This window comes from Artemia sp. Qi Xiang Cuo, chromosome 9, assembly GCF_049724085.1.
Source record: "Artemia sp. Qi Xiang Cuo chromosome 9, ASM4972408v1, whole genome shotgun sequence".
Classification (NCBI taxonomy): Eukaryota; Metazoa; Arthropoda; class Branchiopoda; order Anostraca; family Artemiidae; genus Artemia; species Artemia sp. Qi Xiang Cuo.
In genome coordinates this window covers 68360194-68376052 of record NC_142802.1, presented here as the reverse complement: position 1 = coordinate 68376052, position 15859 = coordinate 68360194, and the positions used below count along the sequence as shown (strand labels likewise).

At 35.8% G+C, this 15859-nt stretch overlaps 1 protein-coding gene across 2 annotated transcripts in view; it reads left to right on the top strand.

Moving 5' to 3' along the window:
- The window catches only part of LOC148948971 (uncharacterized), a 364117-nt gene extending 349742 nt beyond the window's left edge, over positions 1-14375 (top strand). For both annotated transcript variants that reach the window (XM_089094847.1, XM_089094846.1), the window contains exons 16-17: positions 3616-3761; positions 12745-14375. In XM_089094847.1, coding sequence (XP_088950973.1) covers positions 3616-3761; positions 12745-13979 — 1381 coding nt within the window. In that variant the 3' untranslated portion in view covers positions 13980-14375. The remainder of the gene's footprint in view (positions 1-3615; positions 3762-12744) is intronic.
- Positions 14376-15859: the final 1484 nt, after the last annotated feature.

Genomic DNA, 15859 nt, shown 5'->3' with positions numbered 1-15859 from the left:
AAAAACTTGTTTTTTTTTAATTTAATTTCTGATCGTTTTTTAAATAATGCTTGGAAATCCGGCGCCCCCTTCATAGAAATGTCCCTTACCCCAAAGAAACATCCTCCCCGGAAAGATTCTCCCGAGTAACCCCCTCCTCCAACCCCACCCTCCAGAAAAAAAATTCTTCCTGAAAATGTCTGTATACTTCCCAATAAGCAATAAATAATGCTGGCAAGTCCGGCGCCCCCTTCATGGCAATTTCCTTACCCCCATGACAACTTCCTTCATGGACAGATCCTCCAACATAAAACCCGACCCCCCCCCCACTACCAGAAAAAAACCCTCCTGAAAACTTATGTATACTTCTCAATAACCAATAATATAATTATGTTAACATTGGGTAAAGTTCATAACTTTTAGCCCTCCCCCCGGGGAGTTCGGGGGATTAAGTCATCCTAAAAGACATAGTTATCATATTTTCGACCATGCTGAACAAAATGGCTATCTCAAAATTTTGATCGGGTGACTTTGGGAAAAAACGAGCGTGGGAGGGGGCCTAGTTGCCCTCCATTTTTTGGTCACTTAAAAAAGGCACTAGAACTTTTAATTTCCATTGGAATGAGCCCTTTCACGATATTATAGGACCATTGGGTTACTACAATCACCCCCGGGAAAAAAACAACAAATAAACACGCACCCGTGATTTTTTTTCAGGCGAAAAATACAAAATTCCACATTTTTGTAGACAGGTACTTGAAACTTTTACAGCAGGGTTCTCTTATACGCTGAATAGGATAGTGTGATTTTCATTAAGGTTCTATAACTTTTACGGGGTCTTTCCCCCATTTTTTAAAAATCAGCCAAATTTTCTCAGGCGCGTAACTTTTGATGGGTAGCACTAAACCTGATGAAAGTTATATATTTGAAATCAGCATTAAAATCTGATTCTTTTGATGTATCTATTGGTATCAAAAAGCCCGGTCGCTCCTTACTAATAGTTCGTTACCACGAACTGTTTGATACGAATTACTTCTACACTCTCTGCACGCTACCTAGCGGTCAATGCAAATCTGTGAAATATACACTATTTAATGACCTTTCATATTCACACTTAAAACCTACCTATCCTAAATAACTTACTTAATCTACTTATTCAAGTTAAACCTATCCTAAATAACTTATTCTATTATTAATTAATGTTTGTTTTTACACTCTATTCTTAAAACTAACCACAAACACTGAAATTACTTTATAATCTTTTCAATCTATATCCAATCGAATCGAATGATTCGTTTTTCAAGTTTCTAGGACAACAAATGGCCATCTCAATATTTCTGTCAGATTCATTTTCAGAACTTACGAGGTTTTTGGGGGGGGGGTCTTCCCTCCAATCGCTTTGAATATTAAAAAAGGTACTAGAACTTCTAATTAATAATCCATTGGGCCCCTCCGAAATACATACGATCACCCTTTCTACAAAAACTTTACATACCCCCAGGGCATAATTTACAACCCTTGCTTTGAAGGTGGCGGGGAGGTTGTCATCCTCCAAGACAATATTTCTGGACCTTTTAACTACGCTGAACAAAATAGCTATCTCAAAATTTTGATTGGATGTGTTTCAGGAAATGGTTGGCGTACGAGCGGGATTAGTTCCCTTCCAATCAATTTTGACTATTAAGAGGGGCACTAGCCCTTTCAATTTCCAATCGATTGAGCCTTTTTTGAATTTTCTACGACAACAAATGTTCAAATTTATATAAGTTGTATTTTGGGCATATACGAGGTGTGTGTGTTGGTCAGCGGGGAGGGGGGGGTTATCAACCCTCCAATTACTCTGAATCTTAAAAAAGACACTAAAACTTCTGATTTCCAATCCAATGAGCCCCCTTCGAAGTTTATACGGTCATATTTTTTATATAAACCTTATATTACCCCAGGGCATATCTTACAACTCTTGCCTTAAGGGCTGTGGGGGGATGTCATCCTCAAAGACATAATGTTAGGACCTTTCAACTTATTTGAACAAAATGGTTACCTCAAAATTTTAATTGGATGTGGTTGTGGAAACGGTGGGCGTGGGAGGGGTTATAATTGCCCTCCAATCTCTTTATACTACTAAAAAGGGTACTAGCCCTTTCAGTTTCCAATCGAATGACACTTTTTTGAAGTATCTACGACAACTCCTTCGATACGATGTGCCCTGGTCTAAAACCAAAAAACAAAAATAAATAATACATTGCACCCTAATCACTCTTTACTTAGGCAGCAGCACTATTGTGCTGCCTATGATACTATGAAAATACCTTGAGTAATGTAGGAATATATAGTGAGCTAACGGAACTATTTGAAATAACATATGGTGTCCATCAAGGTTGTCAGGTGTCACAAATTTTTTTCAACTATATTGAAGATTTTATTATGAAAAACACATTGAAAGAAGATGGTGGTGTCGTCTTCTTAGCACAAGAAATAATTGCTGACATTGAATATACAGACGATGGTACTCTAGTGGCAGATTCAACCCAGAAAACACAAAATATTATAGAAAGAGTACCGAATACGGCAAGTGAGATAGGACTCATGATCCGTATCACCAAAAGAAGTATCTTTCAACCAAAGATAAAGGTTTTATACACCTCAATGGAGAACCTATTGAGAGGGTGGGGGAGTTCCAATGCCTAGGGTAATCGATAGAGGCCTAGGGTGGAGCTACTAATGATATTCAAGGCAGGATTGGCAAAGCTTGGTCCATCTTTGGCATCCACAAACCACTTTGGAGCTCAGGATATACTCAGCATGTGTGCGTTCAATTTTTTTATAAAGATCTGAGACCTGGACCCTCAAGGTGGAGGAAGAGTATCAGCTTGACAGTTTTGACCGAAAATGTCTACGGGCCATTAGCAACATACGGCTGGCACAAAAAATCAGCAGCCAATGGCTGGTGAAAGTATGCGGGAAAAAGCGTAACGTTTCAAACGTGATCAAGAAAAAGCGTTTCAAATGGCTAGGTCACGTAATGAGGCACCCAAAAGAGACCCTGATACGCTAGGCATTACTAGCAGTCTGCTTCCTCATGGAAGAAAAACCAGATGACCAAATGAAATCTTGGCATAACATCTTCCGAAAGGATTTAAAACCACTTGGGGGATTCCAAAAGCATGGTCACAGGTGGAACAAGGCGTGGCTGGAGCTTATTTAAAAACTCACAGAAGAAAGAACCAAATGGAAGCATTTGGTCCAGTAGCTTTTTGATGCCGAGTTGGGCTGAATGGCCTGTGTCTCGTCTTAAGTAAGTAAAGTATGTATTGGAATCTCCAGACTTAGGGTGTAAAGTAATTGGCTTTCCAGAATTCATTACAAATGAACACTAATTAAATTAAAACACGGTTAACCATGTAACCAATTACACTTAATCATGAAAATCTGGTAAAGTAACTTCTTTTTTTCTATTTGACCGTATACCAATGCATGAACTACTTACCAAAGCGATTCCAAATTTTCTAGCTTATTTTATCTTTATAATTATTTTATTATTATATTTTTATAAAATTTATTTAAATTAACCAAAAGCTGTTTTCAGTTATGTACCTTCTCATTTATCAGCTAATAATTTTTAATCTTATTTCAAAGTGTCAAGCTGATTTGCCAAGAACCATGTGGAAAGAAAGTTAAGTGTGGCCATTTGTGCCCAAATTTGTGTGGTGATCCTTGCATTATGCCATCTCAGTGCCTTATATGCAAAAAGATAAAAGAAGAAAAGGATAAATCAGAAAAAGGTAAGTTCGCAATATTTACTCTTCCGTTTTTAATTGTTTCGGTTCGAACTTTTACAATCATATTTCCTTGATGTTAATCTAATAAAACTTATTGGAAAATAATTGGAGTCATAATTGGAGTCAAAACTTATTGGAGTCATTTTATTGGAAAATACTTTTTACTGTGAAATTAGGTTTAAAAGTAAAGCTATTTTAGTCAGAAAATTATTAATCTTTTGATGTTATGATTACCAAAAACATAAAAAATGGAGGGGACAAAGGTCTGGGCCACTATCTCCCCTTCGTGGCGGGCGACCGTGGGTAACTCTGCAAAGCAGTAACATCTGGACGCTATTGTCGAACTTGGAATTTAAAACAAATCGTTTTTATTGTAGGTGGTATGGTAATTTCAATAAGATGTTTTATTTAAGGTGCGATAGCTTAGGTGTTTCAGCCACAGGTAGACCAACACTGCAACATGTTTGCAGTATCAGCAGTAATAAAACATAAAAAGAGAAGGAAATTTCTTTGTTAAGCTGTTTTTGCGAAAGCTGACAAAGTTTTAATCCGTAATCGTGAAGTTTTGCTTTTTATCTAAAAGAGTGTACGTCCAATGAAAATCATCAAAAAAGGTACTTTACATTTGGTGCTTTATGCTCTTATTTTATTCTTTTGTTTAGCTGATGCAGGTGATTTATTTTTGTTATTAAGATTTGCTAAAAAGTATTTCCCTTGCAGTCTTTGGGGGACTTGACCTATATTTCTATTGTTTGTTTATTTATTATTTTTTGTCCCAAATAAGTTTTTATGTCACGCTTTTCCAAAATCTGGTTTCACACTTTTGTTCAAGTGATTGTTACATTTTTTCTTTTTTTCTTGATTTTTTTCTCTTGCTTTCTCTTCTTCTTGGTCTCTTACTCTTCTTCCTTCTTTTATATCTCTCTCTATTTTACTTTCCCTCTGTTTGCTCCATCGTCTCTTTTTGTCTCTCCCTTACTCATTCTCTCTCTCTCTCTTCCTTTTTATTTCTCTCCCAGGGCTTTTTGAGTCACTTGAGCACAGTTGAGAGCATTTCAAAAAACCCTATCAAACAGATAATGGATATGCAGTGGCTATAAATATGTCCCACCCAGTTTTGGTTGTGTATTTTACGAATCAAGTGCAGATAAAATAAGTTGTTGACAAATTTTGTCATTCAGTAAAAATCAGGATTCTTGCACTTTCATTAATTGCTTCTGTCTTTATTTTGTCAACTAAAAGCTAGGTAAACAGGGCTTATAAGACTAAGGGCTTTCTCCTCTCTTTCTGGAATAAAGAGAAATATATCTTACTGATTATTTTTTAACATTGATTATTGATTATTCGATTTTTTTACTGATATTTTTACTGAATGGATGACATTTATATAAAAAAAAAAACTATGCAAAATAGGAAAACAAAACCAAAGTTAGATATGGAGGTAAAACAGAACAAATTTTGAAGGAAAATAGATAGGGCAAAAAATGTGTTTTTTAAATAAAGGGAAGAGGTTACAACATGTTAAATTGCAAATCAAATGGGTGTAAGTTATCAAATCAAGATTAATAACTTCTTTATTTGAAAGAGATTTGGCCTACAGCTTTTCATCTATTTTAGAGATTCTTCTATATTTACTGATATTTTTTTTAGCTCTTTACAAAGTCCCTTATATGTAATTTCAGTTTTGAAAGTGTATTCTCGAACTAACCAATAAACAAATATATTTTTAATTTGCATGATTTCGGATCAGTATTGTATAAGGCGTATATCATAGGCAGCGCAAACTCGCTGCCTAAGTAAAGAACGATGTTGACAAAATGTATTTTTTTTCCATGCCAGGGCTCTTCGTATTGAAGGAGTTGTCATTGAAAATTCGAAAAAGGCTCATTCGATTGGAAAATTGGATTGGCTTGCGCCCTTTTCAATAGTCGAAAGTGCTTGGAAGGCAACTAAAACCCCTTCCATGCTCACCATTTCCCCAAACACATCCAATAAAAATTTTGAGATGGCCATTTTGTTCAGAGTAGTTGATTTCCAGCAAGAAATTATGTTTTTGAGGAGGACACTCCCCCACAGCCTTCAGGGCAAGGGTTTAAAGTTATGCCCTAGGGACATATAAGGCTTTTATAGAAAGCGTTGTCGTAGAAACTTCCAAAAAGGCTCGTTCGATTGAAAATTCAAAAGGCTAGTGCCCGTTTTCACAGTCGAAAGTTATTGAAGGGCAACTAGCCCCCCCTCTCATGCCTACCTTTTCCCCAAACACATCCAATCAAAATTTTGAGAAACCACTTTTGTTCAACGCAGTTGAAAGTTTTGGAAATTAGGTTTTTGAGGTTGGCAACCCCCCCCCCCCCCCAAAAAAAAAACCCGCGGGGCAAGGGCTGTAAGTTATGCCCTGGGGGCGAATAAGGTTTTCATAGAGAGTGTTGTCTTAGAAACTTCAAAAAGGTCTCGTCTGATTGGAAATTGAAATGGATAGTGCCCTTTTTAATAGCCGAAAGCGATTGGAAGGCAACTGACAACCCTTCCACGCCCACCATTTATCCAAACACATCCAATCAAAGTTTTGAGATGGCCATTTTTTTCAAAGTAGTTGAAAAATCTGGAAGTTACATACAAGAGGATGAAACTCAGCCCACATCCCTCAGGGTAAGGGTTGTAAGCTATGTCCTGGGGGCATATAAGGTTTTTATTGAAGCTTTGTTGTAAAAACTTGAAAAAGGGCTCATTCGATTGGAAAATCAAAGGGCTGATGCCCTTTTCAATAGTCGAAAGTTATTTGAGGGCAACTAACTCCCTCTCACGCCCACCTTTTCCCCAAACACATCCTAACAAAAATGTTAGATAGCGATTTGTTCAACGTAGTTAAAAGTTACAGAAACTAGGTCTTTTGGGATGATAACCCCCTCAGAGCCCTCGGGGCAAGGGTTGTAAGTTATGTCCTGGGGGCATATAAGGTTTTTATAGATAGTGAGGTTACTAATACTTCAAAAAGGGCTCATTCGATTTGAAATTAGAAGGGCTTGTGCCCTTTTTAATGGTCGAAAGTGATTGGAGGATATAAATAACACCCCTCTCACACCCACCATTTCCCCAAACACATCCAATCAAAAGTTAGAGATAGCCATTTTGTTCGACGCAGTGAAAAAGTCTGGAAATTATGTTTTTGAGGATTACACTCCCCCACAGCGCTCATGGCAAGAGTTGTAAGTTATGTCCTGGGGTCATAAAAAATTTTTTTTTATAGAAAGCGTTGTCGTAGAAACTTGAATAAGGAATCATTCGATTGGAAATTTAAATGGATAGTGCCCTTTTTAATTGTCAAAAGTGATTGGATGGCAACTAAGCCCCCTCTCACGCCCATCTTTTCCCCAAACACGTCCAATCAAAATTTTAAGACATCAATTTTCTTCAACGTAGTTGAAAGTTCTGGAAATGAGGTCCTTGAGGATGACGACCCCCCCGCCGCTCTCAGGGCAAGGGTTGTAATTTACATCCTGGGGGCAGTTATGGTTTTTATTTAAAGCGTTGTCGTAGAAACTTCAAAAGGGATCATTTGATTGGAAATTGAAAGGGCTAGTGCCTTTTTTAATAGTTCAAAGTAACGGAGAGCAATTAACGCCCCTCTCACGCCCACCTTTTTCCAAAACACATCCAATCAAAATTTTGAGATACCCATTTTGTTCAACGTGGTTGAAAGTTCTGCAAACTAGGTCTTTGAGGATTGCAACCCCCTAACAACCCGCAGGGCAAGGGCTGTAAGTTATGTCCTGGGGGCGAATAAGGTTTTCATAGAGAGTGTTGTCTTAGAAACTTCAAAAAGGGCTCGTCTGATTGGAAATTGAAATGGATAGTGCCCTTTTTAATAGTCGAAAGCGATTGGAAGGCAACTGACAACCCTTCCACGCCCACCATTTATTCAAACACATCCAATCAAAATTTTGAGACAGCCATTTTGTTCAAAGTAGTTGAAAAATCTGGAAGTTATATATAAGAGGATGAAACTCAGCCCACATCCCTCAGGGTAAGGGTTGTAAGCTATGTCCTGGGGGAATATAAGGTTTTTATTGAAGCTTTGTCGTAAAAACTTGAAAAAGGGCTCATTCGATTGGAAAATTCAAGTGCCATTTTTAATAGTCGAAAGTGATTTGAGGGCAACTAACCCCCCTCTCACGCCCACCTTTTTCCCAAATACATCCTAAAAAAAATTTTAGATAGCAATTTTGTTCAACTTAGTTAAAAGTTATAGAAACTATGTCTTTGAGGATGATAAACTTCCCCCCCAGAGCCCTCGGGGCAAGGGTTGTAAGTTATGTCCTGGGGGCATATAAGGTTTTTATAGATAGTGATGTTGCAGAAACTTCAAAAAGGGCTCATTCAACTTGAAATTAGAAGGACTTGTGCCCTTTTTAACAGTCGAAAGTGATTGGAGGATAAATAGCACCCCTCTCACAGCCACAATTTCCCCAAACACATCCAACCAAATTTTGAGATAGCCATTTTGTTCGACGTAGTAAAAAAGCCTGGAAATTATGTTTTTGAGGATTACACTCCCCCACAGCCCTCATGGCAAGAGTTGTAAGTTATGTCCCGGGGTCATGTAAAATTTTTTTTATAGAAAGCTTTGTCGCAGAAACTTGAATAAGGAATGATTCGATTGGAAATTTAAACGGCTAGTGCCCTTTTTAATAGTCAAAAGTGATTGGATGGCAACTAAGCCCCCTCTCACGCCAACCTTTTCCCCAAACGCGTCCAATCAAAATTTTGAGACATCAATTTTCTTCAACTTAGTTGAAAGTTCTGGAAATGAGGTCCTTGAGGATGACAACAGCACCCCCCCCCCCCCGCTCTCACGGCAAGGGTTGTAAGGTACGTCCGGGGAGCATTTAAGGTTTTTATTGAAAGCATTGTCGTAGAAACTTCAAAAGGGATCATTTAATTGGAAATTGAAAGGACTAGTGCCTATTTTAATAGTTGAAAGTGATGGGAGAGCAACTAACGCCCCTCTCACGCCCATCATTTCTCCAAACGCGTCCAATCAAAATTTTGAGACATTCATTTTATTTAACGTAGTTGAAATTTCTGGAAATTAAGTCTTTGAGGATGACATCCCCCTCACACCCCCCAGGGCAAGGGCTGTAATTTATGCCCTGGGGGTATATAAGGTTTTTGTAGAAAGCGTTTTCGTAGAAACTCAAAAAGGGTTCATTCGATTTGAAATTGAAAGGGCTAGTGCCCTTTTTAATAGTTCAAAGTGATTGGAAGGTTTGACATTTCTTTAGTAAAGATAAATCTGTGTACAATGTATTACTATTGTAACAATTATTATTTTTTGTTTGTTTTTTTTTTTTTGTTTAGACGAGGGCACTTCGTATCAAAGCAGTTGTCTTAGGAACTTCGAAAAGGCTCATTCGATTGAAAATAGAAAGAGCTAATGCCCTTTTTGACTGTCAAAAGTGATTGGAGGGCAACTAGTCCCCCTCCCATGCCTACCCTTCCATTTTCCATTGTGTTTAAAAACTAAATGTTGACTTATGATTAAGTCAAAATGCACTGTGTTAATGCTAATTCTCAATAAGGCATCTCAGCAGTATCCCAAAGACGACTGAGGAAATTATGTTCGAACTTTCGGGGTCACTTCTGCTCTTAAAATTTAACCAAATCAAAATAGTGTAAGTGTATCCAAGCAATCAAATAGATTTTTTTGCAAAAGGTATCAAGTTTTCCATTTCAGGTTAACTAGAAGAGGTATGAAACTAAATTAAAAACTACTATTTGTGTCCAGATTTTAAAAAAGGTTTATGTTGTTAAAAATTGCAGGAAATCTTTCTCCAGCATACAAATAGCAGGCCAAACTATAAAGTCTTTAAAAAAACGAAAAGATTTAAAGAATTTTTTTCTTTTTCCCTGAAAAAATCATGTCAATCTAAAACGAACAGAAGTTAACTCTAAAAAAAAACACTTTTTACACAAAATAAGTTTTTCAAAGAAAAGTAAAGAACTCCATTAAATCAAAGATGAGCGAAAATAATATCAAATTATCTACCAAGCGTGAAACTACCATAAATCAGCATCGATATATAAATGAAACCCAAAATGAGCAGAAATTACAATAAATACGAGTCAAATTCAAAACGAGCAGAAATTAACATGAGTAGGGCTCAAAACCCCTATGCCTTCCAAAGGCCTGAACATAATTTGCACTTTACTGAAAAAAATACAAATGAAAGTGCATTGTCAGTTTGATATACATATACTGATATACATATACTGATATTTAGTAATCAAAACTTTAATATTATTTGATTTATTAAAGTTATAAAAGTAAAAAACATTTATATTTTTTCAGTAAAGTGCAAAATATGTTCTGGGCTTGGGAAGGCATAGGGGTTTTGAGCCCTACTCATATTAATTTCTGCTCGTTTTGATTTTGACTGGTTTATTTATTGTAATTTCTGTTCGTTTTGGGTTTCATTTATTTATCGATGCTGATTTGTGGTAGTTTCACGCTTGATAGATTATTTGATTTTATTTTTGCTCATTTTTTGTTTAATGGAGCTCTTTACTTTTCTTTGAAAAAATTATTTCGTGGAAAAAGTTTTTTTTAATTGATATTTGAGAAGAATCAGTGTTCCTTATTAATCTAATAAAATTATCTTAGGGTTTTCAACTGTGCCGAAAAAATAATGAGATTTTATAATACACAAATCACTGTTTTCTTTTAATTTGCTTTTACTGTTTTAGTTTTTACTGTTTTATTCAAGATCCCAGTTATGCCTTTGGCCTTGAAAAACTGTCCTCTAGCAATCTTGCAAAATGCAAGTTAAGCATTTACTGATCAGTCTTTAGAAAAATCAAGGCAGGGTGTATAAATACTAGATATTTCATTTTGTGTATTATGTTCAATTGTGCAGAGGAGCGTAATATGTTTTTTGAAATAAAAATTAATTTAAATTGGTAAGCCTGTCACTTTACTGATAATTTCAAGAAACGAAGCAAAGCTGTAAAAATGCAACGCAATTCCATGAATTGTTAAGGACACCCTAGACAGTCAATCATTTTGATCAAAAGCTTGTGTCAATCAATTGATTAAAGTATGCTTAACCGTCTGGGAACCTGTTTGACACTTGAATCAAGTCACCGTTGACGGTGACTGATAGAAAGTTTGAATGACTCAATTGGTTCCTAAACGGTCAATCATGCTTTAATCAATTGATTGAAGGAAGCTTTTGATCAAAATGATTGACCGTCTAGGGTGTATTAAAAAAACAAGTTTTTTTAACTGAAAGTAAGGAGCAACATTAAACCTTAAAACTAACAGAAATTATTCCGTATATGAAAGGGGCTGTCTCCTCTTCAATGCCTCGCTCTTTACGCTAAAGTTTTTAATGTTTAAAAAATAGCATTGTGAGAAACAGTCCAACTTTAGCGTAAAGTGCGAGGCGTTGAGGAGGGGACAGCCCCTCTCATATACGGAATAATTTCTGTTAGTTTTAAGTTTTAATGTTGCTCCTTACATTCACTTAAAAAAAACTTGTTTTTTTTATTTAATTTTTAAACATTTTTGAATTAATGCAGGTTTGGATTTTGGCTCACCGTACATGAATAATTAAAAACAAATTTGCATATTAACTTTACTTTTATTTGGTTAAATGGCTTTCTCAAAAGTTGTTTAATTTTATTTACGAGTGTTTTTTTAGTAATAAATATACGTAACTTACGAATTAACTTACGTAACGAACTTCTATATTCATAAATTTTTAATAAGTATATCAGGGGGTTCACCCCTTAGTCAATAACTCGCTCTTTGCTCTAAAGTTCGAATTTTGTTCTAATTCTTTAAAAATGTCCCTTTGATCACCAAGGTCGGTAATTAAAATAAATAGCTCTTATGAGAGTACTAAAAAATCATTGGCTTAAAAAGCGAGGTATTGACTAGGGGGAAAAACCAATCATATACTTAAAAATTTTTGTCCGTTTTAAGTTTTGATGATGCTCCTTACTTTCAGTTGAAAAACTTGTTTTTGGATTTAATTTCTGATCTTTTTTTTTGAATAATGCTGGGAAATCCGGCACCCCTTCATGGAAAATTCCCTTCCTCCATAAGATATTCCTTCATGGAAAGATCCTCCCATGTAAAACCCTCCTCCAGCCCCCCTCCCATCAGAAAAAATCCCCCTTGAAAAAGTATGTATACTTCGCAATAACCTATACTATATGTATACAATGGGCAAAGTTCGAAACTTGCAGCCCCTATATCTGGGGACTGTGGGGGATTAACTCATCCTTGGAGATATAGTTTATAGATTTTTCGATTATGCTGAACAAAATGGCTATCTCAAAATTTAGATCAAGTGACTTTGGGAAAAAATGAGCGTGGAAGGGGGCTTAGATGCCGTCCAGTTCTTTTGGTTACTTAAAAAGGCACTAGAACTTTTAATTTCCGTTCGAATAATCCCTATCACAATATTCTATGACAACCGGGTTCATACGATCACCCCTGGGAACAAACAAAAAACAAAAAAAAACAAATAAACATGCATCCGTGATCTTTCTTCTGGCAAAAAATACAAAATTCCAAATTTTTGTAGATAGGAGCTTGAAAATTCTACAGTAGGGTTCTCTGATACGCTGAATATGATGGTGTGATTTTCGTTAAAGTTCTATGGCTTTTAGGGGGTGTTTCCTTCCTTTTTTGAAAGTAAGGCAACTTTTCTCAGGCGCTTAACCTTTGATGGGTAATACTAAACTTAATGAAACTTATATAATTGAAATTAGAAAACAAATGTGATTCTTTTGATGTATGTATTGGTATCGAAATTCCGTTTTTAGAGTTTCGGTTACCAATGAACCGGGTCGCTCCGTACATACAGTTCTTTACCACGAACTGTTTGACTCTAGTCACAAACTTCGAAACAGCAAGGAACACATAGGAAAAAGCAGCTGAACAAGTAAATACATTTGTACATGCTTGTTTTCTTTTCAGAAACACGAAGACGACAATTTGAAACATACCAAGAAATTGCGAATCAAAAGGCAAGCGAGTATAGAAATGAGATAACAAGGTTTAAAGTATCCGGTTTGGATCCCTCGTCGTCCGTCTTCCTAGATGTTAGAGACAAAGTTCTTAAGTACATCCAACCTGCTCATAACTGGTACCCTGAGGTTACATCGGTTCAAGAGGTTTTCAACGCAAATTTACTCCAAGCTTTTCACTTATGTCAAACTAATTTATTTGAACCTTCAACTTCACGTGAGAAGTTTCACGGTACAGATACCGAAGCATGTGAAAATATTATTAATAACGGCTTCCGACTACCGCGCAATGATGGCCAACAAAGAATGTTTGGCAATGGAATTTACTTTGCCACTGATTCTAGCAAGAGTGCACAACAAGTCTATACAAAAGGATCTAATATTCTTATATTGTGCGACGTTCTGCTTGGGAAAGAAATGAAGGTTACCACTCCACAATACACAATGAATTTGAATACTATTAGAAGCTTAGGTTATGACTCATTGTTCGCTCCTCGTGATACAAAAAATGCTGGTGGAGTTTTATTTGATGAATTCGTCATCTACGACCCACGTCAAGCATATCCTAGATATATTATCAATTTCAAAGCTACTCAAATGGGAGCCCCTGTTGTAAGTATACCATCAGCTAAGTTTCAGAAATATGAAATTTATCCAAGTAGATCCTTTAATCCATCTAATGAGCTGGACTATCACTTTCGTGTTGCTGAGGCGCAGTTTCGACGCTTGTGTCAAAATAGAGATGTGATAAAAGTAACTTATGTGAAAAACCCAGCATTGGAATCACAATTTTCGGAAATCTCAAAACAGTTTGCTGTGAAGTACGGAGCTGGTGCAGAAGAAGCCAATCCAATATTGGCATTCCATGGTACTCCATTTGAAGGAAATATTGAGTCAATTCTCAAGAATAATTTTCAACACTCTTACATAAAGCGAACAGCGTATGGTCACGGACATTATTTTTCAGAGTTCCCTGAAACAGCTTTAGGATATGCTGGCAATGTGAAAGCCCTGATACTCTGTAAAATATTAGCAGGGAGATCACAGGATGTTAGTGGCAACACCCTTCTAGCGAATGGATACGACTCACTTCGTGTTAAGAAGGATGCCCTTGGAAGAGGAACAATGATTATTATCAACAACGAAAAGCAGATATTACCTCAATATGTAGTTCACATAAATTAAATGCCGTGATAAGAAAAATGTGTGCAAAAAACACGAAACAAAAAATGATTTGAGCAAAGTAAGAAATGGAATAGTCGCCAGAAACTTCTGTTTTGTTTTTTTTAGATAACAAATTTACTTATATATTTTAATCTAATTTTGGTAATTATTTTGGAAGTCTTTGGGTGGAAATTCTTTTAATTATAAATGATATCTTTATTTTTGGTTTTGTCGTATTATTCTTGTTATCCTGCCTGCAATTCAAAATACTAATAAAATATAATCGTCGAATAAAACTTTTATAGAATTAATGTCTAAATGCTTTTCTGTCGACTGACATAGATTACAGCTTGAAAGTCATAAGAGGACTGAAAACCTTATATTTTATTTTTGTTATAAAATCTGTGCCACTTTTTTCTTTATTTCTCTCAAAAATAAAAAAAAATAATAATAAAAAAGGTTTAAATTGACATATCCTAATTTAACTTTGCCTATTTAACCAAGCTACGTTTATGTAATTTGAGCAAGTTTCTAATCAGAGTCAATTTCTGCATTAACAACCTGATTCCTGCGATTCAAGGAAACAGAATGTTTTCAAATGGTTAATCCAGTTTTCTTTCTATTTTTGAAAAGAGAAGAAAAAAATAGTTTCTTGGGACGGTAAAATTCCGTTTAAGGAACGTCATAATCTCAAGTTAAAGAAATGATAAATGTGCTATAACTATTTCTTTTTTTCGATAGGATCCCAAGGCTGTATCCAGGGGGGTAGGGGGTTTGACCCCCTCCCCCTAAATGTTTGTTTGACTCGTAAGAAACCTAACAAAAATGGATATTAACAAATTTTGCATGTGTTTTTTGAGGTTTTTTTTTGTATAGCCCTCCCCCCGAAAACTTTTTTTCCAGTAAAATACCTTCCGAAAAAAAATCCTGGGTACTGCCATGTAGGTTCCCAAAGATTTTTTTTCAACAAATTTCCTCAAAAGACCATTGAATATCACTTTCAATCAAATATCATTTACATCAGACATTAGCTATCTATTCCAGTTGCTATGGTGATGTTGCTTGATCATTTCAGCCTCATAGATATACCTGATTCTGTCTTAACTTAAACCTTCAACAAAATATTTTTGATATTTTTGTCGGTTTGAACAAAGAAGCCACGAACTTCACACTATTTTCTTTTTTAGTTTGATTGATTTTATGTGGGATTTGGGCAAAATCTTTATGCATATTATTTATGGAGCGCCAACTCAAAAGGTGCTGTCTGAAGATATTTTGGAAACATCGATTTTATATATCACTTCCTCAAGCATAGCTCCTCCTATCAATTTGAAAAATCGTCGTTCAGTTTACTTATTTGGCTCTTAACACATTTTAATTTGTTTGCCATTATCCTTATAAGAGGTTTAAAGGAATGTGGTGGTATTCAAAGCAAATTTGGTTCAATGCCCTCTTGTTCATAAGGTCTCCTATTGCCTTTCCTGTGCTCCTTAAGACCAAGTCCATCAAAATGATCCATCGATTTTCAAGAATTCATTCTTTCTTCTATTCCCAGTCACAGAAATTGTTGTAAATTGGAGTGATTTAACTTGTTTGTATCTTTGAATTCCTTGGAAACCTATATTTAGGCCTAAATATCATTTCTTCAAACACAGCCACTCGTATCAAGTTGTTCAATCCCCGTTCAACTAACCTATTTGACTCCAGACACATTTTAATATCTTGCTTTTTACCAGAAGGCATGATTTCCTCTTTTCCTAGCAACAAAACCTGCAGTAATTATTAGATTTTGAGTTCAGTTTTTTTTATATTTTATTTAGACACAATTTTAAGCATACTCGGTCAAGGTAAGTGATGCCAATTAGCTTTCAAAGCAATTTACTTTCGATTGCTGCCAGACG